This window comes from Chamaea fasciata, unplaced genomic scaffold, assembly GCF_029207755.1.
Source record: "Chamaea fasciata isolate MVZ Bird 193981 ecotype frontalis unplaced genomic scaffold, bChaFas1.0.hap1 SCAF_1, whole genome shotgun sequence".
Classification (NCBI taxonomy): domain Eukaryota; kingdom Metazoa; phylum Chordata; class Aves; order Passeriformes; family Sylviidae; genus Chamaea; species Chamaea fasciata.
This window is the reverse complement of record NW_027094086.1, coordinates 103517134-103542540: the sequence shown is the minus strand read 5'-3', so window position 1 is coordinate 103542540 and position 25407 is coordinate 103517134. Positions and strand designations below refer to the sequence as shown.

The following is a 25407-nucleotide window of genomic DNA, read 5'->3' as shown; positions in this document are numbered from 1 at the left end:
AGAGATTTGCAGTAATTCAAGAACCATAATTAAACCCTTTAAAGATGAAGCACTGATTGTGCCACATTTCAGACAGATGCTCTTCCTAGTTAGCTGTTTGATGGGCAGGAGAAAAATAGAAACTGTTGCATTTAAATGCTTACCACTTACCCTCTTGTCTGCAAGAAACACTTGGTGCTTAGAAACTGAGCTATGAGTTTCTGCTAGTCTTAATCCCTCCTGACTGTCTGACAAAAAAATGCCACCTTCCTTTTGAAGGTAGTTTGAAAAAACCTCAGGTCAAGGCCATGGCCTTCTGAGACAATATTTATATTGGGAGCATGGGGAATGACTGCTGGTCACTCTCAATAAAATAAACAATCACAGAAATGCACCAGACTGGCAGTGGAAGAACCTGTTGACCCACACGGCAGGTCGCAAGTGCATCTTCAGTCTCTCGTATAAAGAGTGTAAATATTAAGCTACCTTACTGGCAGACAAACAGCCTCCCAATGTTTACATGCTATGTTAATTTAAAAAGACCAAACCAGCCACCTTGAGTAATCAGTAACCCTGAAGAGACAATCTGGCATCATTGTCTGATTGCAGTACTGGTTTGCTATGCCCGAAAACAGAAGGAGCGTCATTTTATTCTAGCAAATGCCTTCATATCTATTTCTAATTTTGCTAACACTAGGAGATCAAATTTAGATGTGTAAGGCTGCATCATGAACAAAGGTGGTGCAGCTCCTCTGTGCCTCCTGCCTGGACTTCCGTGCTCTTGCAGGAAGTCTAGGGAAGTGACCCTGCTCCCCTGCTATCCCTTAAAAGAGAGAATGAGCACTATGTCCTATGTCACCATTGACTTTAATGCTCATGCTCTTGGACTCACTGATGTGTACAGGACTCTCTCAGTGTCTGTGGGCAATGTCTGTCTCAAATGACATTGAGAACAGAGTTTTGTTCAGGTGTTTGTGACTTCAGACCACTTTGTGGGCTGCACTGTCACCCATCAGCAAGTAACGCCTTTGATTCTTCCTTCCCACTCTGTCATTTGTAACAAGCCCTTAACAAGGGCAAAAGCTATTTCCCATCTTCCTAGCCACACCAATACCAGCACACATCTGACCCAGCCTCTCCTCAGGTGCTGCTGCTCTGCTCTCTGAGATGTGGTACCAGTGGTCAGGGGGTGAGATGCGATGCAACTGATGGTGTCTGAATCTGGAAGGTGACCTTCAGTTACAAGACTGACACTTTCTCTTAGTGCAGGAATTGATTGCTCTCTTTCACTTGACAAAGAAATTAGCTGGCCACATAGGTGAGCTTGGATGTATGGCCAGTGCTCAGTGCTGTTGCTCCCCTCTCCTGCCATCACTTGTGAAAGGAAGAGGGATGAATTCGTAACAAAAAGAGAGTAAACCCTGAAGAAACTGTTTTAATCTTGATGACAGTGGTATATGGTTTTGCCAGACATGCTCGATACAGATTTCAAAGTAAGCTATTGATTCATAAAAGGCAAGACCTTTCAACTTCTACAAAAAAATAAAGAGCATTTAGGGTTTAAACATACACAGTCAGAAAAAAAGTCACGCGACATGGAAGAACACTGCAGATGTAGCATTTAATCCCTCTCCATTTAATTTGTAATATATTGAAGCTAATAAAGGTTTAACTAAATCCCATGTTAAATACTCTAGATGCCATACTGTTCATGTTCAGAGTAAATCTTGCAGCTACAGAGTGCTATGACAGCTTAGAGCTGCTAAAGCATAGTTTGCCAACTATTGTGTGTACATTGCCTTTCTGAGATCTCTTGCTTTTAATAAATTCAAGATTGGGTGGTTTGGCAAGCTGGAGCACATTTTACTTAAAACAGAGAGGTATATCCATGTAATAGGTTTCTTTTATCCCTTTTTTATATAAGTAAGAAAAATTTGGAGGTGAAATTTCATTATTAATTGGCAGAAGCTTAGGTAAAAGCACCCGCATACTGAACAACGTCACTACAATATGCAACTTCTAATTTTAACTAGAAGGCATTTTAGGTGTGGAATTTTTTTACTACAAAAATAATAATGTTTGGGCTTTTGTTCGCTTCTCTACGATGAGCAAGGTGTCAGTTATCATTCACCCATATCTTAGCTAATTTGAACTGAGAGACATTAAAAACCCCTTGCGATTAGCTTTTTTTTTTACACAGCAGTAACAGATATTTAAATGCACATCAATACAGTTAAAAGCTATATAAATTAAAACCTGTGATTTGAATTGTATGCCAGACAGGTAATTCAAAGGTTTGGACAATATGTAAAGGTAGAACATGTAATTTTTTAAATACTCTCTTCATCGATCAGGCTCTTTTTAGCCTCTTTTCTACACTCCTATTGATGTAACAAAGGCAAATTGGATTGTCTGACATGAACTGAGATAATACTGATGGGAGGAAAACACATGAAGTGAACTACACTGATGATCTGCTTGGATGTCATTATCGACCTTTTTCTTTTAAATCACCAGAAAGTCATGTTCCAGAAAAGAATGACTTGTTGAATTCTTGTGCTTCATCATCACTAAGAAAGGATCACCATGGCAACAGGAAAAGACTATGCACTGTGAGAATGCTCACAAGCTGAACAAGATCATGGTTTAAGATAATGTCCCATGAGCATGGCAAAATGCCAGCCAGGGATGGGGAGGGAGGGAAGTGGGACTTCTACAATGACAAAGGAATTTAAAAAGATCTAATATTGTAAATCTGAAATATATGTGTATTCAAGGCTAACAGAAAATGAAAGACAGTGAATCAACAAGCTGTACGTCTTATTTGTCTGGGGAGAAAATCAACAGGGCTTCTTACTGATAAATCCCTGAACTAGTTTTTAAAGGTCAGCTGCCAAATGGCTGATTGCGTGCCATTATGATTTTCCCTTTAGCCTCTCTGTGAGAGCACCCAAAATGTTTTGCAGCTAGCAGGAGATGTCCATGCAGTAACTACACAGAGTAGGTCACCCATCAGGCAGAACCTGCTCAACTTCTAGTAATTATCTGCAAAGTCTGATCCAGCACTGCAGGAGAGGTGAAAGGATCATTACATTTGTCATCTGGTGTATCTGTTCTATTTAGACACTTTGATCCCCTCCTACAACATTTTTCCATCCTCTAAGTTCACAATATTTGAGAAATAAAGCTAAAAACCTATGCTTAATTCAAAATATGAATCAGGATGAGTTCAGAGTATGTCACTGGATGAAATTTAAGCCATATGATACCTCCCACAATTTTTTTCCCCAACTTTTTTATTTTCACTATGAAACATCTATCCTCAGCTCTCATGTTTTGTTAAGAACTATTTAAAATTAAATAGGCAATATAACACTAAAAATTACAGATAAAAACACGTTTGAAATGAGAAGTGCTGCATATAGTAGTTGCTGCTTTCAAAGCCATGTTATTTGCAACCATTTCTTTGTGGCAAACTGAGTGGCTTTTGCTTTAACATCACTACAAGTGCTTCTGTGAATTTCAAAGCTGCTTTTTGTCTTTGTCCCTTCAGTCAGTTTAGTAAAGGAGTAAATTCACATTGAGAGAACTGAGACTATTCCAGTTCTGGAGCCAATAATTTGTACCTCTGATTCCTCCGTTTTCTCTCACGTGATTGTGTAGGGTTTGGGAAACATAAAAAAAAACTCAGTGAAGACTGCCAATGTACCAATACAAAGCGACACTAAACCCAAGCATTTTAATTTAGATGAAGATCATTTTGGTGACTGACAGGCTATGACTTTGATGACTCAAGGTTACACAGTCTACAGAATATATTTTTCCTGTGACTGAACTACCTGTGTCAGATCACCACTGATACTTTCACAAAAACCCAGTTGTTTTGTACTGATATTGGTAAATGAGTTGCTGAGATACCTCTTCTTTGTACCATGGAAATGCCACCCACAGTAGGAGTCAGACCAGTCATTGCTCACCAACACCTGAATATCCTTTTACTCCTGAAACAGTGAAACATCACTCCTTTGCTGTGAAATTTATTTCTACCAAAGGTCACCTGACATTGTTGCTTTCTTTGGTGTACAGCAGTCCCTCACTAGAAGTCTTTGAAGCAATTTGATCTTTCCCCTCTACTGCTGTGGATCACTGGAGACGACAAGAAGAGGGGTTCCTAGCTCCCAGACTTACTAAAACTAGTCGTTACCAAATATGAAAGTGGTTCTTTTGAGCTCTGTCTGCTCATGACTTGAAACAGTTAACTCTGACTATGGCAATGAAATTTATTTTTTATTGGCAGAAGTTAACGGACAGCTTGAGCCAACCTACTAGCATGCTGCGTGTTCCCTGATATCCTTCACGTTGCCCCTGTGTCCAAATACTACAATTTACCCAGAAGAAAAAAGTGCAAATTGTAATCTGTCAGGTCAACAAAGTTTACATGATGCGATTGAGGCAACACAAGGTCAGACATAATAGCATGCGCCAAGGACAAAGAGGACCTCTTTCTTTGAACTGCAGGAGCTATTAGGAGCAGTGCAAATATCCTGAGTAAAATCCCACCATAGTGGGATTTTCTTTTGCTAGCTTGCACTGAAATGAAGTGGAAAGAAAAGTAACCAACAAAAATTAACAACCAAAGCCCATTAGATGCACATGATTCACAGCAGCAGCACATCCTCAAGAAATTTATGACACACTTATTAAAGACATGAGCCAGTGAGGAATCCTTCAGGAAATGAGTTTGTATAGAAAGAGGAGTACAGACCTTCAGGTACAAACAGGTCTAATAATTTCAGAGAAGAAAGGGACTACTAATTTATGATAAAAAAGATTCAGGTAGAAAATTGCATGTTATAAGTGGGGAAGAGACATACTGAAATGTTACAATGGCATGGCATGGCAGCAAGGAGGGAATGACAGATTTTAAAGAATGATGCTGTTTGCATTAACATTTGGGATCCTCAGCTCTATAAGGAGCTCTGTCTCTCCTTAGAAACAACTGCCCTACTTTCTGGTGAAGAAGAGATGAAAGGAAATGCTGCAAGGAATTCCTTGACACTTCAAGGAAAAAAACCCTAAACAACAACAACAAACCAAACCAACCAACCAACCACCCACAAAAAAATGAACCTCAAAGGTACGACCTTCACATGTACTTCTGAGAAAGACATATATAACTGCCTCCTGTCATATAAAAACTGGCATATGGATATATCCCCAAACTCAAAGACTAATCATTATCAAAATCATTATGGACCAAGTTTTTCCTCTAGCATTTTAATTTTATACCACTTCAAACAACAAATTTGCTGGGACAGGTTCTAATTTACACTCTACAATTGAAATCAGAATGAGGATAATTTGCAAGGGAGGCATCAATGTACACCTGACCCTATAAATCTAAAGGTAACCTGATCCTCAAGAAGCAAAAGAGAGAAAAAAATCCTCTAAAGTTAGCCACAATGTATATTTTCAGGGACCATCAGTCACAAAGTGGGGTGAGATTCCTGGGATCTACAAATTGTTTTGGCTTCTAGCATTTTCAGCACAGGATGAATGCCAGCATGACTAATAGGATTTTCTATTAAACACAGCCTACGGAAGGTAGACATTTCAGAAAACAAACCAGCACTTTACATAAATGCATTTATGCCTAAAATTAAATTTACTTTTTTTAAACTTTTTTTTTGTATGAAGCTGACTGCAGTATACTCACTTATTAGGAATACAGCATAAGAAATGCTACTGTACCTTATTTATACGCACTTGAAGCTTTTTGCTGACTACAGAAAAAGTGCTATCAGAGCAGTTAGGTCAAAACTCAACATTTAAATACCCTAAGACTTAGAGAAAGGGAAAAGAAAGCAGAATATTAAAAAAAAAAGGCAAATCCCTCCCCCCTGTGACTGCTTTTAAAGTGGCAGCAAATCTCTGTCATTCCAGTTTTGCATTTCCTACCATGATTATAGTCCTACGGTCACCTATCCATCACTTAACTCTCATTTTTGCTTTTCTTTACAGAGGAAGGCAGACAGGTTTCTTCTCTGAACTGGTCTGCTGAGTTAATGTGGCACAAACCCCACCTTACCTGAGTCTAAGTGCCAAGGGTCAGTGGCGGCCGACATTGGTGGGATGGTGAGTGGAGATGCTCCGCAGTTGGATTCCACCAGTTCTCCTTGGATGTGGACGTGAGAGGAGGTGTTGGTCGGTCTCAGAGCTGCTTTGAGTGGAGCAATCTGGTTGAACTGGACTCTCGATAGGCAGCCAGTGAATCCTGGGGTGTTGTATTTATAGATATCTTGGTCAATCTTCCCAATTTCTATGGGAAATTGAAGATGGAAAAGAGTTAATCAAAATAATTTATTGCTTTGGAAAGCATGGTTGGTCTGAACACTTGATACCCAGAGCTCAGTTCCCAAGTCCCTCTCTGAAGGAGACTGCAATTGTGCCAGACCCTGACAGGTTTCTTTACATTTCATTATAGATTAAAGCTGGAAACCTTCAGGCCTTAACGTGACTCAGTTTCACTGCTATGCTATCATTAAAATGAAAGGCTGGCATGAAGGAGTCAGTGAAGGAGTCATCACAGAAGAAAAGGCCAGGAAAAAAAAATCTTTTCTGAGAAGATTATTGGAAGAGAAGGCAGAAGGCAGGACAGTCTTGGCCAGGGTCTATCCTCTCAGCTGAAGCCACTGCTGTGAGAGATACCCCCTCCTTAGCCCTGGCCTGTTGCTCTCTTGATTCTCCTGGTGGGGCTGGGACCACCTATGGTAATTCCTGTCCCTCTCCTGTCCCTTTTCCAGGAGACCAAGGGTGAAAGGACCTCCTGGGTCCCTTCTCCTGGGAGCCAAGCATTCCTCGCCAAGGGAACCAAGCTTCCTTTCACCAGCAGGCCAAGTGTCGCTGTGGCCTGAGGTAGAAAACCATCCAACTCCAGTCTCCTTCCTTTATTCCCCTGCAGTGCTGAGAGGTGCCAGGATCTCATCCAGCCCTGCTGGAGGCTGAGGGAGCAGAGACGTTGCTGCAAGTAACTTTGCTGCTGTGGGCTGACAGACAAGCTGGCAGCTGGCATCCATGAGCTGAGCACAGGGCTCTGCTACCACTCTCTAAAAGAGCTGTTGTCTCTCAAAGTTGCCCCCCAGATAGCTTTCTCCCTTCTAAAACACCAGCTAAGATGACCCCAGAATCATGTAAAATGCCCTTATTACCCAGGAACCTGGCATCTGCTCCCAGCTGTTTGATTTCTGCCAGGACCTGTTGGAACAGCCTGAGTCACAACCAAATCAAAACTGTCCCTCTCTGTCAGCGGTCTGCATTAGAGGGGCATTAACATTTCAAAGCCTCACTGCAGAGTCTAGTACAACATTTACAGGACAGTGGGGAATTTGGCTTCCTTTCTTCTGTGGTAGTGCAGGGTGAATGAAAAGGACACATGGAAGCATCATGTTTGTGCTGTATCAGGGACTATTGCTCCAGAGGACACTTCCAACCACCTTTCCCTGGGTAGTTAGGTTAATGCCTGCCCCTCGAAGTCAGTGGAAAAAGTCATACTGAGCTGAGCAAAGAAGTAGGGGGACAGAGGGAACAGAAAAAAGGGAGCAGCAGCACGTTACACAAAGCACCATGTTGTTCAAAGGCAACCTTTTCAGATAGGAACAATGATAAGCATTGAAAAATTTGGTTTCTGTAGAAAAAAAACTGCCTGTAAGTTACAAGATTGTGTCATAAAAAAGAAAGGAAGAAAAACAGAGGTGGGAAAGAAAAGCTTCTGAGAGGTGTGAAGAGGAAGTGGGAAGGGGCTTTATTTTAAGAGTTAGGGGTTCAACTGGGAATAAAAGTACATCTGGGTTTGAATTTTGCTATAAAAAAAGAAAAAAAAACCAACTAAAATAATTAGAAAATGCATTACCAATCTTTTGGAAATGTTTGTGTTCAGATCTAACCGAATCAGGAACAATTATATGAGGTCTGAGCTGTTTAGTGTCCCTAAAAAATAGCATGGTATGTCAGTGCTATATTCCTAAGTGTACTGAGGGCTTGGCATCAGGGATACATACATGGAGTTTCAAGGCTATAAACCAGACAAACCATTTTATTTTGGGGGTTTACACTTTAAGCACGTAGAGTGAGAAAACTGGTGGAATCAGGTCAAATTCAGAGCATGACTAAAACAACTTCCTGGTTTTCACACAGAACTAAGCTACGTTTTCTGTCTTTGCAATCGTGTTAGAATGATAAACAGGCAACATTTAAGTCCCCCTCATACCTAGCATAAGGGCACACAACAAAGATAACCAGAAAATTACTTGCATTAGATCATTATACAATCCACTATACAGGAACGGATTTTTTAGTCCCTGCATTTTCCATTTTCTTTCTCACTTGAGAATGTATTTTCTTTGCTAGGGTTTATCCAGCCTGTATTAATGTTACTGCCACACTTCACGAGCTGGCAGTGAGCAGTGACTCTCACCTCTATGAAGTGGACACATCCTCAGGACTCAGCTTAAATGCTCACAATAATTGGATTAGTCACATCCAGCTCTCCTTCAAAAAAGCAGTTTGACCAAACCATTAGCAACATCTCCTTTAAAAATTTGATAGCAAGTAAAAAAGCCTCATGCACACATGGACATTTTCCATAGTTAGTAGAAAAGCTGCACAAAAGCCTGTTCATACATTTTAATGCTACCTGCAGACCACGACACTCAAAGTTCTTTCTAACCGCAATACTCACTCTCTCTTGCTTCAATAAAATATTCATGGCATATTCAGTGAAGAGCTACATTTTTGAATAATCCTTATAATCTAAGAAACAATTACAAGACTCTTCAAACACCGTAACCACTGTTGCTAACAGCTTAGTGATTTCACTGACATTTTAGCTATTCTGTGGAACTTCATGCAGAAGCTAATAGCCTCCCACTCACAATCCTGACTGACAAGAACAAAGATCCATGAATATGACTGTGTTAATTTAGCAATTCAGCGCCATGCTTCTCTAACTCCATAAATAAGTGATAGATACTAGATACTGGAAGAATTAAAAAAACCGGAACAAAATCCCCCGATCTAACAAGGCACCTTGCTAAAGACCTGCATTTTCTGTTTAAAACATTCCACAAGTGATGGCTGTGCAAAACACTCCATGCAGATTTACTGCCAGCTCACATCTCATCAGTGCTAGAACAATATAGATCAGCTTCCATGACTGTGAACATGTTCCTGTCCCTGCATGTCCCCTGGGGCTCAGCACACCCGTACCCTCTGATGTTAGGCCATTACACTTTGTTTCCCTGTGCATTTGAGCCTAATAAACCAATTCCTGGGGAGTGCAATGATTGCAAAATGAAATATGTCTTTGTTCTCATGACTAAAATTCATTTTTCTCCCTGTAACAAAGAGGGGAGAAAATCAAACGATGATTGCAAAGACATTATTTAAAAAAAGGAAATGTACAATGCAACTACTTTGCATTGTTCCAATTGTCAACGCATAAGCTGGTGCAAAGTTATAGAAATATGACAGCATACAGTATTATCATTACCCAATAGCAACATTTATATTATTGCTATCAGATCTGATGCAGCAATCTCCGGCTGGCAACTTGCCCTTAGGTATTTATGTAATGAAAGACTGGAAAAAAGTCACTTATAGGCCCTTTTTTTTACTTCAACTGCTTTTAACCATTTTCCGCCTTGACCACACAACCTTCTTACTTGAGATGAAGGCCACAATTACACAAGACCAGTCAGGTGAACCCATTCTAGCACAGATGCATTGCAGTGTACAAATCCTTAACACTAAGACTCTCACAATAACTGCCCACCCACATTACTTAAACATTTTTAAAATCTATATAACTAGCACACAGTATGCCAAGAATCTCACAGATGTTGTACCATGTCTTGTGTGTTATCATTCACTGAAGATATCTTTAACATCAATCACTTATTATTTGTGTTTTGTTACTTATTTAACAGTAAAAAAATACAGGAATTGGATCCTTAGTTACTCATTTTGAATTCAGTACTTATTTCTCATGGTTCTCTATTCTCTATTATTCTCTCTCTTATTTCTCTATGTGGCAGAAACATGCCACATAGCGATGAAAATAATACTATTTCCCTCTTGAAAATTATCTGCCACTACTAAAGAAGCTCTTTATCCACTAGGTGAAAAGATGTAAAGAACATCTATTTTCAAGCATATTTCACAGAATCACAGAATATTCTGAGTTGAAAGAGAACCACAAGGATCACTGAGTACAACTCTTAAGTGAATGGCCCATCAACCCACAACCTTGGCATTATTAGCTCTAACTCAGCTCTAACCAACTAAACGTATCTCATCTGCGACACAAGGCACCATTAATGAGTACTCAACATGCTGAAATTGATTATTTTATGACTCTAGAAAAAAAAACCAAAACAACCAAAAATAAATTATATTGAGGAAAAAATTGTGGCCAGACCAGTGCATAAATGACAAATGTGTAAGCAGCACACAGCAATATCAGTCAGTATAATTAGGTTATCTGTTTTTTAAGCCTTTTTGCCCCCACTGCATTACCTGGAGGTGCAGAGTTGTGGCTCCTGCCTACACGCCATTACAAGAGAAACCAATAAACACTTTGATTCTGATTATTACCCAAGTTGACCTAGTCAACATGCATCTGATGAGCTACTTGTAGAAGTACACACATCACCAAATACACTTTTTAATCTACTTTCTCTCTCTTTTCTACTTTCCATACCTTCCATTAAAAGATTTATAGAGTAACTCAAAGGGCCATAGGGCTTCTAATATCACAAGAAGTTACTGCACTGCTGGAGAGGTCTGGCTCCACTTAGTTCTACCATCTATTTTCTATACATTCTTGTAGCATCACTTAGAAAGACAAGAAAAAAAAATCAACAGCATGATGTAGCAGAAAACAAAGATGATGTGTTTGGTCCCACAGCTCTGAGCAGGTTTTGCATAGATGAAGTACAGCTTTCTATTTATATAAAGTTCCCTGTGTGAGGGTCCTAGAATGTTTCACACTTACAAAAGGCTCTGCAGCACAAAGCTGTGCAATCCAGCACAGGACTGTGGCAAACCAGTATTGCTGTGCCACATGTGGAAAGTTGGCTTTGGACTGTGTCACACTGGGAAAGTGGCAGAGGAGAGAGAACCAGCCACAAAGGAAGTAAACGTACAGAACATGTTTTTATTAAATGCATGTGTTGAGCATCTTTGCTCAATACCTTCTTGCTGTGTAGCTGATATGAGCATTTTTTTTTCTTGATGGGCTTGCAAATGCATATCAATACAGAAAGTTATAATGAATTCTGAACCTTGAACAGTGTTTGTGACAGAGGGATCAAGACATCTATTTATAGTAAATTATGCTCCATTAGGAAGGAAGTGTAACAGAACTTGAAGTACAGTTTGTGGGTAAGTACTACAATGTATGAAATAAATATCCTCTTATGAATTCCCTTGGAGTTTTCCAATAGAGCAAAGTAGAAATAAGGCATAACCAAGAGTACTTATTCTGGTTCAGAAAGGCTCTCAGTAAACGCTACAGCCATCTAGCTCTTCTTTCTTTGTTGCTAGTGGGAAAGCTCTGCCCAAAGTAGCACATGGAGGGTAGGAAGAAATAAAGCTCTGTGTACTGGTGTGATTTTGGTCTTGACAGAAGACACCTTTTAAACAAAATAAAGTCTCAGAAGCACAACCAAAGCCCCTTTTAGTTCAATTTGCTAAGAAGACTACTTCTTACACAATTTACACAAGACATCATTTGGGTTTTGAAAATGGTGAAAAATCCATTTTGTTTGGATTTAGGACAATGACTCATTTATATGTGCCCATTTATGCTCCGAAATACAAGAGCTTAATGGTTTTGGAAAGCAAGGAGCCACATCAGCAGTGGGAGAAGTTCAGCTTTGCCATATGGTGGTATTTCTGGCTGAACTACCAGGCTGCTCTGCTATTTCACTTAAGAACAAGCATCCCCTCAGTGGGTAGACAAAATGTAATCCATTATCAATCTCTACAGCTCTTCTGCCAGTGGTACTAAATTGATCCTAAACTGTATAATATTTTAATAGACTGCACAGGTGAATTCACCAATTCAATTAAATGAACCACTTATTGCTTTTGGGTCAACCTTAGCAATAGATTTTCTCCTAGAAATAAAGTACCATGTGCCCCCTTGTCCCCTATACTCAGAAAGATACCTTGTTATGTTACCCGCTGCTCAAAGAGCAGCTCAATCAGCATCTCAAGCATCTCTCTGTTATGGAATCAAGCTCCACATAATAGAAAGCAGTTTGAACTCTACTGAAAGGAAGCTATTGATTTCAAGAATTCACAGTCCCCAGAGATTACTAAAGCAGTTTCACTTACTTGAGCCATTCAGTGCAACATCAAACCATAGCACATGCCAAGACTTGAGAACTGGCACGTAAAAAACCCAAGAGAATAAATTAATTAGTTTGGACCTCAGTCATTGGGAGAACCTATCTGGGGTGGCATACATCTGCTAGACCAAAGCCACAGAGCTAAAAAGTCCATGTCAGGAGCAGTTACTACACATCCAAAAGAGGGATAATGCCAGGGAATGGGAAAATGACATTCTGACACACTGTGCAGGTCTTCTGGTGAATATCCTCTAGTGTGGAGAGGGATCATCCACTTGCTATCTGGCTGTTTATATCTCCTCTGTCCTAAGAGCAGCAATTTCTATATTAAAAAAAAACCAAAAAACCAAAACAAGCTAATAGCAATTAACTGTGTAGATAACGTGTGATTTTAGAGATGCTAGATACTCCCAGTACAAAGGAAAGAAGCTAAACTCTCAGAACTACGCTGAATGAGCTGTACTTAATGTAAAACCTCAAGACATGTATGGGGACTGAACTGAGCTACTGTAAAGACTCTTCATGGCCCTCAAACTTCCCTGGCTTTTAATTTCAGTCTCTGATGTAAATTTCAGGAAGTGCTACAAACTAAGTATAGAACAATAGGGACTCTATTTCGTCCATTACTCAAAACTGAGCTAGTGCATGCTGCTTTCTGCACATTCATTTCAGTGGAACATGATGCTCACTTATGGAGAACATGCTCAAGGGATGCTGGGGGCACAAAAGGGTGAGCAGCCCCTGAACACGAGCATCTGAGCTTCACCAGACCCAAGTGCAAATGGCTACCAAGTGCTCCTTATACAAAAATTAAAATCCTGAGCAGCAGATGCACTTTTTTTTTAGTTCACAGGTCTGCAAGGGCCAGGTGGTATCCAGGTGCCTCCCGACCTGACCCCTTTCCCATCAAGTTAATACAGTAAAGTGGTGGGTGGCCTCCAGCCCCCAGTGTGTTAGGAAAGCCATCTTGTCACACCCTCTTCTGGCATGCGTCATGAGAGATTCATCTGTCCCCTTCACCCTGCAACCATGATCAGACCCTGAAGTCAGATGCCTCCAGATATGCCTAGAACTGATTGCTTTCCAGAGCCTTAAGGTGCTGTTCACAGCATGGCCCTATCCTGTGACATGATCCTTCTGTGGCTGTTTTAACTTTTTCTTTGTGAATTTATGTTACTTGTCGTAACTCTTCTGTTTTCCTTTCATAAGATGTTGTAGTTTACATGGAATAATTCTGTTTAGACATTTATATCTAGACTGGCAACCTCACTGACCATGCACTGAAACACAGAGAGGATGCTATTTATGATCGATGAAGCACTGCGTCAGAAACCGAAGGATTTAACATTAACCCAGCAGTGCCAGCCAACAATGCTGCACAGCATATGCATGGTGCTTTCATCTGCTGTCTGACACTCAAGAAATGGCCTTTCCACCTACAAGCAAGAGGAAAATTACTTATGAAGACTGTAACAGCTCAGTGCACATTTTAGTTGCGCCAGTGACTTTATTAGAATTGCCTAAACAAAGGCCATTCCTTTAGGAAACATTTCTGATACTTTCTGCACAAGCTGAAAATGATTGAACTGGGTGAAAAATACACAAGATTAGAGAATCTGAGCTGGCCTGGAAGCTGTGCTGCAGCCCTGGAACACTTCCAAACCCCAGTCCCTGGCAGAGGAGTTATGGCTTTCAGGTCATGCTGTAATAGAGACAGTAAATCACTGACATGAAATACACTCCTATCAGAGTCCCATTATTGCAGGAATAATAAAGACTAGTGCTGGACTGCAGCTCCTCTGTCAAAAAAGGCACTGGGAAGAATGCTATGAAATGGAGATGTTATTTGACAGCAGTCTGTTTTCACATTGCCACAAATGTTAAGGGTTTGAGAACAAACAGGATTTTTTTCCCTGCTCTTTTGTACTGATGATATAATTACTGAATGTTTCAATGTTTTATATATTGAATGTTTCAAGATTTTTTTTATTTTTCACACTGGATGTATGATTTCCTGAAATCTTCCATTTTAAAATGTCATGTGTTAGCCAACAACAGTTATCATTTAGAAATTCACACCGCTTTTTTAAAAAAAGGGAATCAACTGATGCTGTAAGGTTCAATATAGTGCAATAGTAATTGCACTATAAATGCCACAAAAGTAAGGTCAAGAGTAAAACTGAACATCCTTTTTCCAAGGAAGCACGTAATTTTTCCACATTTGGCTACTGACTTGCTGTATAACCTTGATTGAGCCACAACAGATATTCATGCCAAACCCTGTCTCTCCCTCCCAGCAGAACACAGAAATTCTCCCGACTTCATAGCTGAATCTTTCTCAAAGTGTTTTGAGACCTAAGTAAAAAAGGTATGGGCACTGCTTTTAAATATGAAAATAAAATGAAATGGTTTTCTTTTAAACACTCTTCAAACTTCTCATGACTTTGGAAAGGTGACTAAGGGAGACACAAAATTGTACGGCACATTTACATACATAGAAAAGAAGCTTGTCCCAAGGGTAATAAAACAATGCAAAATCAGAGCAAAAGAGAAGAAATATTAAGTTTCTAGAGATCCTTTGTTGCCAATGAACTATACCCAGTATGCAGGTGTCAGATGAAAGTCTTGAATTTGGCAGAAGTTTTCAAATGTTTCCACTCAAGAGTGGCTGCTGTGAAGTGTTCAGCTGGGGTCAGAATCTCAATAGGTGCAAACAATCACGTCCATGCAAGTGGGACCAAAATTCCCACCGGTCTTGTGGAAGGAGTTACCTCCCTGTACATCACTCTTTAAAACCCACTGTGGGAGCTAATACAGTTATTTCATAAATTTCTGTAGCATTCTAGTCTCCTCTAGAGCACTAATCATTCTCCTTGGGCACCAGAGGCAAAAAGCTCAGGCTGTTGTTTTAAAGGAGGAGCCCCAAATGCAGGGAGAGTTAAGAAGAAAGGCCATTCACCCAGATGATGACCTGAGCTGGCAGAACAGAACACTAACATTGTTCATTCAGGCTGCACCACATACCTTGGCTGAAAACCCTCCTGAGAACTGATGGAAATCTTTTGATCGAGAAGCAAAGTGCTCAGCACACATGGGTGTAACCCACCAAGCAGCAGAAATCAGCAGCTCTCAAGGCAAAACTGCCTAAGTATGACAGTTTGCTTCAAGAACAATTTTCTTTTTCTACCCCATCCTCTATCCTTTTGACATGAAGCAAGAGCAATCAGATCATGAGCTGAGGCCAGCAGAAGAGCCACCACCAGGTGTTTCATCCACAACAAAGAATTAACATGTTTCATCTGCCTTTTTTTTCTGTAGGCAGGCTCTAAACAGAGTGAAGGGAAGTGGATGATGGGGGAGGAGGAAAAATTATACAGACAAAATTTCTTTAAAAAAATACTAACAACAAATTTAAATGACTGACAAAATAACTAAATAATTTTGTCATCATAGATAGTGCTACAAAAAAAGAGTTGTTATTACAGACAGAATACCCTCAGAATTAGCTGCTACACTGTATTTCAGGAGGATTTATAAGCCCATTCTAATTTATGCTCATGATAAATAACCTTGGCAGCATCCTTCATAACCCTTAGAGAAGGATATAAAATACATACATTTTGCATCACTATGCAAAAGAAATATGCAGTTTTATTCATGTAATTTGTCTAAATGTGCTTGTATGTCTTAGGGAAGCTGGCTGCAACATAACACAGAAAATTCTTTTCAGGCCAGAAAGTAAAAAAAATAATCAAGTAAGTCTATTGCAGCCTGTAGTCAAATGTAATGTGTCTTGGCTAAAATCCAGTGCATTTAGTTATACTGTGCTTTTGTTACAACTCTATTAAAATTAGGTAATTTCAGACCGCCACTACTTTGCATTTTAATGGATATTCTCCTATGACTACCTGCAAATGACCTTATAATATACTTTTCATTCTGTATCACTAGCCTCAAAAATCTTAGTAAAGCTGCAGTGTCATCAGAGTGGGTTGGCTGAAATTCCCTCTCTTGCCTCACTTCCCCCTTGTTGATCATAGTCTCACTTGGAGATGGTAAAATGCTAGAATAAGAAGATGTGAAGAAGATCCATGGTATGCAACCAAAAGTAGAAAATAATTTTTCAGTCGGATATTATTTTTATTTGTGTATCATTCATGCCTCATTTTAACCTTATATATTCCTAAAAGTTGTTGAGGATTTTTTCTTTTTTTATAATAATTAGAAAGTTAAAGTATCTGTAATCTGTTAAAAAACCACTTTTAGGGATCTGAGTATCACAAAGATAAAACTTCTTCAACAGTTTCACATAATTTTTCTTATTTAATTTTAAAGAAATCCATTGCTATTGCACTTATGATGTTGGATTTCAATCCAATGTAATATATAAATAGAAGGTTTTTTCTGGAAATGATATTTTTCAGAAGATATACACTCTGCCACATTATGAATAAGTAAAGATGTTTTGAAGTAGTGGCAATTTTAATTCAGTTACCAAAAGCCTGAAAGTAGCAAGCAAATGAAAAGCAGAATGACAGCAGGAATATGAATGCTATAACAGTAGGTAATTTTTTCTTCCAACGTTTTCCTTTTTGTTTGCTTTACTCCTTCATTTGCTCTTTAATTTCTCTCAGATCAAAACACCCACTTTTTTGTGAAGACAACACCAACCTAGCTGTAGTACTGAAAACCATTTTAACAATTCAAAAAATACTGTAGGAAAAAATAATATAGGACAGTCCAGGGAAAAAAGAATCAATTTAATTTCTTAGATGAAATTTCTTTTATGGTTAGGTTTTTTCCCAGTATTGTATGCTTCAGAATTTGAAGCTGAACAATTTATATTTGAACAACCTCTATTATGTGCTTCTTCTCTCTGTTACAAGTATAAAATGCACTTTTGTATTTCCTCCACTGGAACATGCTTATGTGTAATAAATTCACTTCTGCAAAGTATTACTATTTGATGCACGGATTACCATAAAAATTTAACAGCCACATTAGATAGATCAATGACTTATCTAGTTCATTGTTCTCTCTCAGAAATGAAAAGTGACTGATAGAAGCTGATGCACGAATAGTGCAACAGCATGGGGCATGTAAAACGACCCTCTCCCAGGACACCTTTTCAACTTCCCATAAACATGGGCTTTAAACCTTTCTCAGATGAAGGTTGCATCTTGCCTTTTGCATTTAGCTACCAGCAGAACTGTATCCCCTGGATGTGCCCAATCTTTTCAGAAACCGCTAACCCTGCTGACCCTCTCAGCTTCCCACACCAGTGAGTGCCAGTGCTGAACTACTCAGCCTAGGACAAAAATAACCTCCTGCAGGTCATTTTAAGCCTGCAGCCTGGCAAAGGTAATTGAGGGTCTCAATTTCTTGTGTTGAGAAAACCACTGCACACCTCCAAGTACTACAGGACTGTCCTGTATCAAAATTTGGGTTGACCAGCTATATCAATTAAAAAGAGAGCTCTCCATCTTTGGTTTAAAAGAAACTTTAATGCACTTCAGTTAAGAGTGTCAAAACTCAGCATAAGACCCTCTTCACCTTTAAGCAGTGGAAAAGATGATTTCATAAAGAATGAAATGTAAAAGCATTACACTACGATCTGGAAACCAAAAATACTCCCTTATTCAATAAATACACTGGAGATGACAGAGAGAGGTGCAGTTTGATGCCAGCCTACAAATTTCACTCCATGAGAAACAGTAAGGAATATGTATAGTTAAACTGGACCTTTACTGCTTTTCAAATCACATCCAGAATATTACATGCCAGGCATGCTCAGTGTACAGAGCCTTTTCAATTTATATGATCTGCTCACCCAGAGTCTTATTCAGCAGTAATGATAACAGACCCTCTGACAAAAAGACAGAGCTGGGTGTATGGAGTGATGATGGACAAACCTGAGGAGACAACATGCAAAGATTAACTCAGAGACTATCTTTGCATCACATCAGATGGTGCAAACTGAACACTTCTAGCTGGGCTAAATCAAACTGTGCACTATCAATATGCTTTATCATTATTATTACATTGCATCCAAGCACAGAATGATGTGCTGGAGTAGTATCCGAGGACACGATGCCTTTTGCAGTATAATGGCTTTGTTAACAGCTCTAGCATGTGCTCCCACCCAAATACTGAAGCAGAGCTCGGGGTGTTTCATATCCCAAATGCAGTTGATTTCTTTAGAGAGCTAGGTAAACCTTTGATCAAGCTATAATAAAAATAAATATAAAAATATTGGAATTCTAGGATCTTATTATGCTTGCTCTTGCAGAGAAATACATTACAATAAGACATCAAGTTCAAGATGCTATACTGATAATATACTGTCATCTGCCTAATTTTCTTCAATGTTGTACACGATTAAAAGCTTCGTGTCGCATCGGCTGGATCAGACAGCAGACATGTCTAACACAGGACTGACTATTAACTTGCTTCTTTTACAAGCAGACCGTATAACAAATAAGAAAAAACTTACAGGTGGATGGCAGCACCAGCGCCAGAAGACGATCTGAATCAGATCTCCCTTCTCCGTCCCTTCGAGCTGCCCCTCTCTCCTCCCGCAGCCCCCGATGCAGCGGAACCCCACGCAGACGCGAAGCGTGCAGGACAAGGTCGGGAATCCCCAAACCCCCGTCGGGCACCTCGGACACGCCTCGCAGCTTTGTTCTGGCACCAGAGGTGCGCTCACCTGGCGTGCAGGCGGCTCCCGGCGCTGCGGGACCGCGTCCCTCCCGCCGCCCCCCGCGGACTGCGAACCGGCGCCAGCTCCTCACACGAGTGCCCCAAGCCCCCCGGCCCGCAGGACAAGCTCCCGGCCCGCAGGACAAGCCTCCCCGCCCGCAGGACAAGCCTCCCCGCCCGCTCCGCCCCGGGCTACCTGCGCTGTGGGCCGGCCCTGCCCGCCGGGCACTGCCGCGTCCCGCCCGGAGCTGCGGGGCAGCGGCGGCTCCCGCCCCGCACGGCGCGGCTGCGGGGGGAGCGGGCGGGGAACGGAGCCGAGCGCAGCCTCCCGGCCCCACTGCGGGCGGGAATACACGGACTGGATCCAGAGGGGGAGTGGGCGGGGGCGGTGGGGGCTCCCGGGCCTCCAAGCGCCCGTCTCGCTACAAGATGCTGCTCACCGTCAAGGTCGGCGGTGTTAAACAGGGAAAATGTAGCTGAAGGTCATTATTTTGATAAGTTTTGAAAGGTACGGTTCAAAAATATTTTTGCTTTTAATTTATTCGCATGGAGAAGTAAGATGACTTCTCTTGCTCTCTTTTCAGATGGCAGAAGGGAGATTAAGCATCCTGCCTACAGGACACTGGAAAAAGAAGTGGTTAAAATCCATCTATTAACGCAGAGATTATGACACCACCTATTATTCATCTATCCCTATTAGCCATTTAATACAAAGATTATGATACCACCTATTATCCAGCTATTAAGACAGACATTATGAAACCAGCTCTTCATTCTCTCCATTTGGTCTCACAAGTGCCTCCTTGCTCTCTCCTCCTCTCTCAGCTGCACCGCCACCTTCCTATCTCTGCCCCTGCTCCATCATCACTCATGCCACCAAATGGAGAGAGGGCCCCATGTGCGGAAGGGCAGGGAGAAAGGCGGAAGAAGCAGATACAACTTTGGGATTGACATAAACCCTGAGGAGTCAACAACAATGCAGGCTACAGCTCACTTGGAATGGCTGGGCTTGGCCTTTGCTATCTGCTGCTCTTCTCGCTGCTGTGAGCCCCAGTCTGGAAGCCGGTGCTGCATGGCTCAAGGGGAGGGAGGCTGCCAGCACTGACTCAGGCCAGGAGTATCACTGCAGCCAGCAAAATGCACTGGCCAGAGGGCAAATGGGGCCTGCTCAGCTTTTTCTCCAGTGAGGTGCCAGAACTGAGTGAGTAAAGCAAAAAAAAAAAAAAAAAAAAGAAAAAGGCAGCACTTTACCAGAAAGAGGCCATAATGGGAATAAATTGGTCTTGGAGGAACCAGGACAGAGGAAATGTAGGACCAGAGTCTCAGATTACAAGTTGTGCAAGTTGTCACTGCAGAAGTAATAGCACTCTTCAGAAGGACCTCATCTAAGGCCTTTATTCAACTAGCATGGCATCACAATCACATCAATTTAACTCACAATTTCAATTTCAGTATCTTGTCCCTCTCCTGGACTCTTTCATTTTGTCCAGAACAGCAAAACTTTCACAAAGTTATGGCTGGAATCATTCATTATTTCCTGCTAGAGAAACAGCCAGAGTCCCTGAAATAGTTTAGACAGAATTTTTTTAGATACATTCCAGAAGAAAACAGCAGTTTCTCCTCTCCATATTTCCAGAGATACAGTATTGCTTACATATTCCCGGTGGGACTGGTTATCTATCTTGGTTCTATCTTTTTCTGTGGGTTAAAAGGGGAGCACTCACAGTTTCAAGTGTGAATTATAATTTATAAGTGTTTTTCTAAAGGACCCTCTTCAATATGATCTGTTCCCCTCCCCTCTTATTTGTGCTGTGTCAGTAAGGATGTGTCTTGAGCAGTGTTTGCCATAGCGTTTCATTAACACCACCACATGCACCAGCAGGTACTTTCCTCACTAAATGACCATAGCATTATGGTCCATATATTTAAAATTCCATGATGCTCAGCTCTTGAATGGAAACTCTGAGAGAAAATAGCAGCAGCTTGACAGAGGGGCTTTTTCCTATTTGGATTTATTAAATGATAATGTAGAAAAACTGGTGGGCTTTATTGAACAGAACCGGTATTGACTGTACATACAATCTATGTATTTCTTAGGAGAGTGCAATCTGAGACCTGTAAACCAGCTGTCAGCACCATTCTACTGAGGTCCATTATTATGGTTGTTCTGAACCAAGCCAGGTTTGATGTCATAAAAATGGATCCTATTCTGCACCAGCGCACAATGTCCTTTTCTGTTTTGGTATTTCACATAGAAAACTCTGAGAGCTCCCACAGTGCCCCACAAGTAATGCATGAACCTGCTAATTTTTGTAAAGGAAAAAAACCCAAAAAAACCCCAACAACTCAGTAAATGAGGGCTCTCTAACTGGTGAATGGTCATTTGTAATAATTCTAGCAGAGACAATATGCAATTTGTGTGTGCAGTAGTTCAACTTTAGGCAGTGAAGGCACTCAGAACTCAGCAGAGAGCTGAAAGCTCTCTCAGCATGGCTATCTGCAATTTAGAGATATTCAGACTACATTTAACTGAGCTGGCCCAAGTACTAGAAGCAGTTAGCTGCAGAGGAACAGAATTCAATGCAGGGAATTTATTCCACCTTTAGCTGAGAAAGACCCTGCCAGAATCAATTTTTAATTGCCTGTATTCATAAGCTCTGAATCTGAGATACAAACAAAGGGATTGGAAAATCCTCACTTATAATTACATTCTTGAGAGACAATTTTCTTGACAGGAATGTTAATTACAGAATGCTGAGGACAGCTTGGTAGGGAAGAAACACATCACTCATCAATTTCTGTTGGTGTATAACTCAAACCAGCATGATCTTAAATGTAGGTGTCCCAACATATGTGCTAATAAAGTTAATGAAAAGGGGGTGATAGGCATGTCTGAAGTGTGTAAAAAAATTGCTCTCATTCTCATTTCCTAGAAACTACAATTTGGGATGCTTGTGCTGTGATCTCATGTAGATCAGTCAGTAGTAGAGCATCTTTAGATTATTGAATTTTTTTTCCCGAAAGTTTTTACTGACTATGACATAAGGTAATTAGTTTGGACTTCATTATGATGAGAAAAGAGGACTTAATCACTGGCCTGGAAGATGGTGGTTGCCTAGGGACCAACAATCATAACCTGATTATCTTCAATATGTGATGTATATGCTTTAAAAAGGCTATCTGGTCAAAGCTGAGGGAAATAATGAACAGCAGGGAGAGGGAGGAGAGACAGGAAGAACCCTGTGGATGGAAGGGGATGTTAAAGAATAGGTTGTATCTCAAAGAACAAGGTTCCACACTTTATGCTTGTATCATATGAAGATGTGACAATTCCTTTTAATCAGAAAAAAAAAAAAAGGCCAAGTAAAATCAAAACCATACATCAAGGGTCATTCTTGGGACCAGTACTGAAGATGCTACTTAGCATCTTCATTAATGCCATAAATTAATGGATCCAGTACATCTTCAGCAGATTTGCAGATGACACCAAGCTGAGTGGTGCAGTTGACACACCTGAAGGACAGGATGCCATCCAGAGGGACCTGGACTAGCTCAGGAAATGTGCCCTTAGGAATTTCATGAGGTTCAACAACACCAAGTGCAAGGTTCTACACCTGGGTTGGGGCAATCCCCAGTATCACCACAGGCTGGGGGATGGACAGATCGAGAGCAGCCTTGGGGAGAAGGACCTTGGGGTGCTTGTGGATGAGAGGCTGGACATGACCCAGCCATGGGCACCCACAGCCCAGAGAGACAAACATGTCCTGGGCTGCATCCAAAGCAGCGTGGGCAGCAGGGCAAGGGAGGGGATTCTGTCCCTCTGCTCCTCTCTGGTGAGACCTCACCTGAAGTGCTGCATCCAGCTCTGGGGTCCCCAGCACAGGAAAGACATGGACCTGTTGGAGTGAGTCCAGAGGAGGACCACTAGGATGATGGGTGGGATGGAACGCCTCTCCTACAAATGCTGGAAGAAATCAGTTTATTCAGGATGGAAAAGAGAAGGTTTTGGGGTGACCTAATTGTGGCCTCCCAGTGCCTTAAGGGACCCTACAAGAAAGATGGAGAAAAACTTTTTACAAGAGCGTGTATTGACAGAATAAGGGGAAATGGTTTCAAACTGAGAGAGAGTAGGTTTTGTTTAAAAAATAGAAAGAAATTCTTTGCCATGAGGGTGGTGAGGCACTGGGACAGGTTGACAGAGAAACTGTGGGTGCCCCACCTCTGGAAGTGTTTAGGACCAGGCTGAATGGGACTTTGAGTAACCTTGTCGAGTGGAAGGAGTCCCTGTCCATGACAGGGGCATTGAAACTAGATTATCTTTAAGATTCTTCCAACCCAGACCATTCTATGATTCCAAGATTCTGTGCTTATTTGGATGTATCTGTTAGTGTTCTCTAAGAACTTCTGAGTGTAAAGTGAAGAGATTAGTATTCCTACAGCATTCCACAGATCTCTAAGCACTGGAGAAGGTACAGAAGACTGGAAGATTCCTTAAGTCCTTTCAGGGAAACTGAAAATCATATGATTAGCTATTGGATAATAAGCCTAATAGCACTTTTCATAAAAGTAGTGGAAGAAGTATTGTAGAAATCTGTAAGTAACGAATACATGAAAAAAATTAACTAAACACAGGAAATCTTCAAATAAATTAACAGCTAAAAATGTTTCCTTAAATAAATTTCAAATTTCAGATTTTCAAATTTCAGATATGTTTCATCAAGCTAAGTAACTGTATTTTAGAAAGGTGCATGTGTCTTCATGGCATGTTGAATTAATGAAGTTAGAACCCACAATATCAATAAAGCATGTGTTTAGTGGAAGCAAGTCAGGGATCATAAGCTAAGAAGGTACAAAATGCTCTTTAACCAAGCCAAGAAAGGCACAGCAAAAAATCAGTGTCTGTCAGCAAAAGCCAAACACATTATGGAAATAACTGCAATTTTTGAAAGTGTAGCAGACTAATTGCTAGAAGAAGCAACCCAGAGAAGTACACTGTGTTACATTGTGGTTCCTGTTCCAATTTGCACAGTTCTGTTGTGCTGCAGTACAAGCCTTAGAGTTTTGTGATACTATTTAGCTAGGTTACCTCTCACTCCCTATATTTAAACTGATGGCTGCCCTAATTGAAGGGAGTGGAATTATTTTTGGGACTCACCACAAGAGCTTAGTCATTTTGCTAAATGGTCCCGTCATTATTAAATTATGAGTACCCTGTAATCACCTGATGTTGTGTTGCAGTTCCAGAAGCATGTTCAGCTTTTCCATCAACCATTTGAATGTGAGCAATACAACCTTGCTTTCAGTGTTATTTTTGGCACCTCTTTCACGTTACTGGAGTATCAGTGCCTGTCTCTGGCTAGCTCATTACCAATCTTTGTTGCTTGCTTGGCTGGAGTTGAAGAAAATGTATGCAAATTTTCTATTATTCCATGTGCCATGCATGAGGGAAGGTGCCTTAACTTTTTATGACAACCTGATGGAAAGACACCTGCAGAGGAATGCTTCAAGCAATACAGCCCCACCACCCTTGCAGAAAAGCTTTGCAAACAAAGTCCTTGAGACACGCAAATTCAGCTGATGCCAAAGGGCAAGGGCCCATTGGCTTCACTTTTAAGGGGCTTTTCTGAGGACACCTCCAGATTGCCCCCTCTTACCCCATCCAATACCAAACACAGTCAGTGCACCTGCCTACTAGAACTAGAATTGCTTTTGGTAACTGCTAAATGGTCAGTTTGAGGAAGACAAGTTACTTGAGCCAATCTCCTCTAAACAGGTATAAGAATCACCTAACTAATTTACTATTATTCAATAAAGAAACCCAATTTACTGAAATCCCAAGAATATTGCCATTATTTTTATTATGGGTATAGAAAGTTAGAAAAAAATAAGGAAATCTGTAAAAATTGACCAAAAAAAAGCTGCACGGATAGCCCAGTTAATCTGGGTTAACATAGCAATATCATTGTTAAAGACTTAAACCTAATCCATTCTCTGTTGTGACAAAGGAAAAAACAGAAACATTATCTTTTTCTATTCCACTGGATGAAAACAGTGATGCTTTACCTCGGCTCATTAAGTTAAAACACTAAATTATATAATAGGATACTGAGCTGGAAATGTCAGCCAGCTCTTGCCTGACAAATTAGGAGCAATCTTTGGATATTTATAGAGATGAATACCTTTATTACTCTGCTATCTGATCTCAAAAAGTAATTTTCAGTATTGTAACAAGACTTATTCAAAGTTTATCACTAGCTGGTTGAAGCTCTCCCAAAGGGCTATCAAGCAGCTGGGGTGTCCTTGTGCTCCCATGCTTTAG

At 40.7% G+C, this 25407-nt stretch overlaps 1 protein-coding gene across 1 annotated transcript in view; it reads right to left on the bottom strand.

The window, feature by feature from the left end:
• The window catches only part of CNTNAP2 (contactin associated protein 2), a 765857-nt gene that overhangs the window by 14819 nt on the left and 725631 nt on the right, over positions 1 to 25407 (bottom strand). Inside the window, exon 23 of the mRNA XM_066189178.1 lies at positions 6068 to 6298. Within this exon, the coding sequence (XP_066045275.1) occupies positions 6068 to 6298 (231 nt within the window). The remainder of the gene's footprint in view (positions 1 to 6067; positions 6299 to 25407) is intronic.